Source organism: Bactrocera tryoni, chromosome 1, assembly GCF_016617805.1.
Source record: "Bactrocera tryoni isolate S06 chromosome 1, CSIRO_BtryS06_freeze2, whole genome shotgun sequence".
NCBI lineage: Eukaryota > Metazoa > Arthropoda > Insecta > Diptera > Tephritidae > Bactrocera > Bactrocera tryoni.
This window is the reverse complement of record NC_052499.1, coordinates 472,330-475,173: the sequence shown is the minus strand read 5'-3', so window position 1 is coordinate 475,173 and position 2,844 is coordinate 472,330. Positions and strand designations below refer to the sequence as shown.

At 37.0% G+C, this 2,844-nt stretch overlaps 1 protein-coding gene across 1 annotated transcript; it reads right to left on the bottom strand.

Moving 5' to 3' along the window:
- Positions 1-446: 446 nt before the first annotated feature.
- LOC120782888 lies at positions 447-2,173 on the bottom strand. Its single transcript, XM_040115436.1, has 2 exons — positions 848-2,173; positions 447-780 (listed from the first exon to the last, which is right to left on the bottom strand). The coding sequence occupies exons 1-2, from the start codon at positions 1,983-1,985 to the stop codon at positions 581-583; spliced, it is 1,338 nt and encodes a 445-aa protein (XP_039971370.1). The 5' UTR covers positions 1,986-2,173; the 3' UTR covers positions 447-580.
- Positions 2,174-2,844: the final 671 nt, after the last annotated feature.

Sequence of the window (2,844 nt, the reverse complement as noted above, 5' to 3'; positions counted from 1 at the left end):
AAAACCACATATATGTTATTTTAAGAATTCCTCTATTCTATTCCATCCGGAATGTATCGCTAAATATAGAATATATTTTCATGAAAACTTAGTGTGGTTTGGTGGTAAAAGGCGCCTCTTACTTGAACATCGACAGTAAGTTCTCAGTTTCTACGCCAATTTGTGACAAAGTTTGAGTCCTCAAATCTGCAGCCTGCTGAATAGTACAAACCTTCCATCGCTCCTGAAAATACAAGACAGCTAGCTGAACACTTGATATTACCAACATTGGCTTTATTGAGAACAAAAGAAGCTATAAATCGGTTGTTTTATGATGACGTCCTACAGTAGAAGAAACGAACAAATAGGTGTTGAACCGCACTGGAAACAGTTTGTAAAAACTTATTCATTGAAACTTTGTCTCTCTTCACGGCTCTACGGTCATTTTCAAATTATATACCGTAAGATTTGGTAAATATTGCCATGTATGGAACATTTTTACATTTTTATTGATCTTAAAATATTTCATTATTCGTAGAATGTATCTTTATTTTCTTATTTTATAACAAAAGGATTAGGTATCACAAGAAAACAAATTAAACTATTGCTCAAGATCTAGTAAACCACGTCGTTCATATATGGGTAGAAGAGTTTTTATTATATGTTGAACATAAATATTTCTAAAGCATGTGTCTTTGAAGCGAGTAGCTCGCTGGTCGTTCTGCATAATCGCTTTAAAATCTGCGTCTTCGGTATCTTCGTTTCGCTGAACCGCTAAAATAACGCAAGTTGAGTGAAACGCTATAAAGGAAACATTAAAGTTAAATATTTGAACGGCAAAGTTAATTGTACAAAAATTACAACTCACCGTAAAATGCTTTTTCTTCAAGCTGCAAATGAAACTGATGTAAGCTTGGAATTTTAACTCGGTACTGCAATTTGTTTAATGTGTCCGAAAAAGTTTCATAATAACATTGAATGAGCTCATCTTGATGATTCAAATGCATAGCCTCCTCCAATGAAGTATTGAGAAAATAGTGGAGATCTAATGCCGGTGATCCCCAAGCAGCATATTGAAAATCGATAATCGTCACATCCAAAGGTTCGCCAGTATTCTTGTCGTATTTAACCATTATATTGTTTGTCCACAGATCACCATGCGCCAATACATTCACATGACCTGGAATAGGATCAAATACTTGTTTTCCCAATTCGGCATACTTAGATTTCAAAGCCATTAACTTATTCGCGTAATACTGATAGCTGTCCCACTGGGCAACACGTCGACTGCAAGCCATCAATAGGCCTTCAAAGCCAGGCATATAATTGTCTGTATGCCTATTGAAGAAACCACGATCAAAGGTTTCAAGACAGCCATTTTCTCGCTCGTTCAATACTGTGGAAGAAGCGTGCATTTTTGCTATTTTGCGCAGCACCATCTTTGACAAATTCATATTCAGCCCAGCTAAGCGGTTCGGCATTACAAATTCCCGTACATTCAAGTCTTCGAATATGAGGGCAGAACGTTCACGATCAACAGCTATAGTCTCAGCAAAGATTTTGTCGTGGTCACCTATTTCTCCCAACAAGGCATTCAGCCGTGGCAACACATTTTCGTAGATAGACATTTCACGATTGAAAATATCGTACGGTTCCATAGTTTTTCGTGCAAACTCATCAGCTTCGAAAGATGTTTTCACGACATAGTGTCCAGAGATTACGGCGCCCAAGTGTGTTTGACATTCGGCACGAATGCGAGTTAAAACCCCACCATAATTTTCACCTTTTCCCAGCGCTGGACGAACGTCCCATCTGAGAATTTTTAGCTTTTTATCCTTGTAGTGCTTACGTAGACACTGTTCCAAATAGTCTTTTGTTAGCCAAGTAGGCGTATCTGACTGCTGGAGATCTTCGCTACTTTTAACGAAGGGAGCGCTGAAGGACTCCTTGGATATATTTAGTAAATTCTCTGAAGAATTCATTATACTAACGTCAGACGTCGACATATTGCACACTAATTGAAACACAACAAATAAACAGTAGACACTATAGAAATCGTTTAACCCACTCAAGGCCGTACATTCAAATAACGATGGAAATACTGGAGTTGTAACCTTTTATATTTCATATTTGCCTGCCCGAGCTGAGACGACACGACTTAGCCAATTTTTATGACCGCCCTGATTTACAACATTGTGGAGGAAAGTATAATTCGTTTGTTAGGAAAATGGATATATACAGACACTTGTGCATTAAAGTAAAGCAGCGAGCAGTCACAAGTGTGTAAAACAGAATTAGATTTCATATAAATATTTCTAAAGCGTAAATTAGCATTTAAAGCAATAAGTTCTTATGTACTAGTACGTACATTCATACCTACACATTCGCATATCTCATGAATTCGCGAATTCAATGAAAGAACCTCGCCGGAAATTTAATAGCAAATGTTCTGACAAGCGGTGCGAATAGAATTAAATAAAATAACGAGCACAATGATTAAAATGAAATAAAAGTTATATTTTTTCCTGTTTCAAAAGTACCGAGTCGGACTAGTGCCACTCCTTACCGAGAGGATTGTGGCCCCCTTTCACCTTTACTAGACTTCACACCTTATGTATTTTTCGATAACAAAGTACTGGCAAGGTCTCATAACATGATGTGTACTAATTGAACGTTTCATTGTATGAAGAATTGCTGAATGCAAACTCTATTTATAGAGCAAATATTAGTGCAAATTAATCCAAAGGCGGGCTGTCGGTCTGGGATTAAAAATTATTGTACTGTTATCCAATGCGCAAACTTATAAAGAAAAGTTGTGTATTTATTTTGCAATGTTTGGCTATGCCGGCTTAACCCTCTAAATGA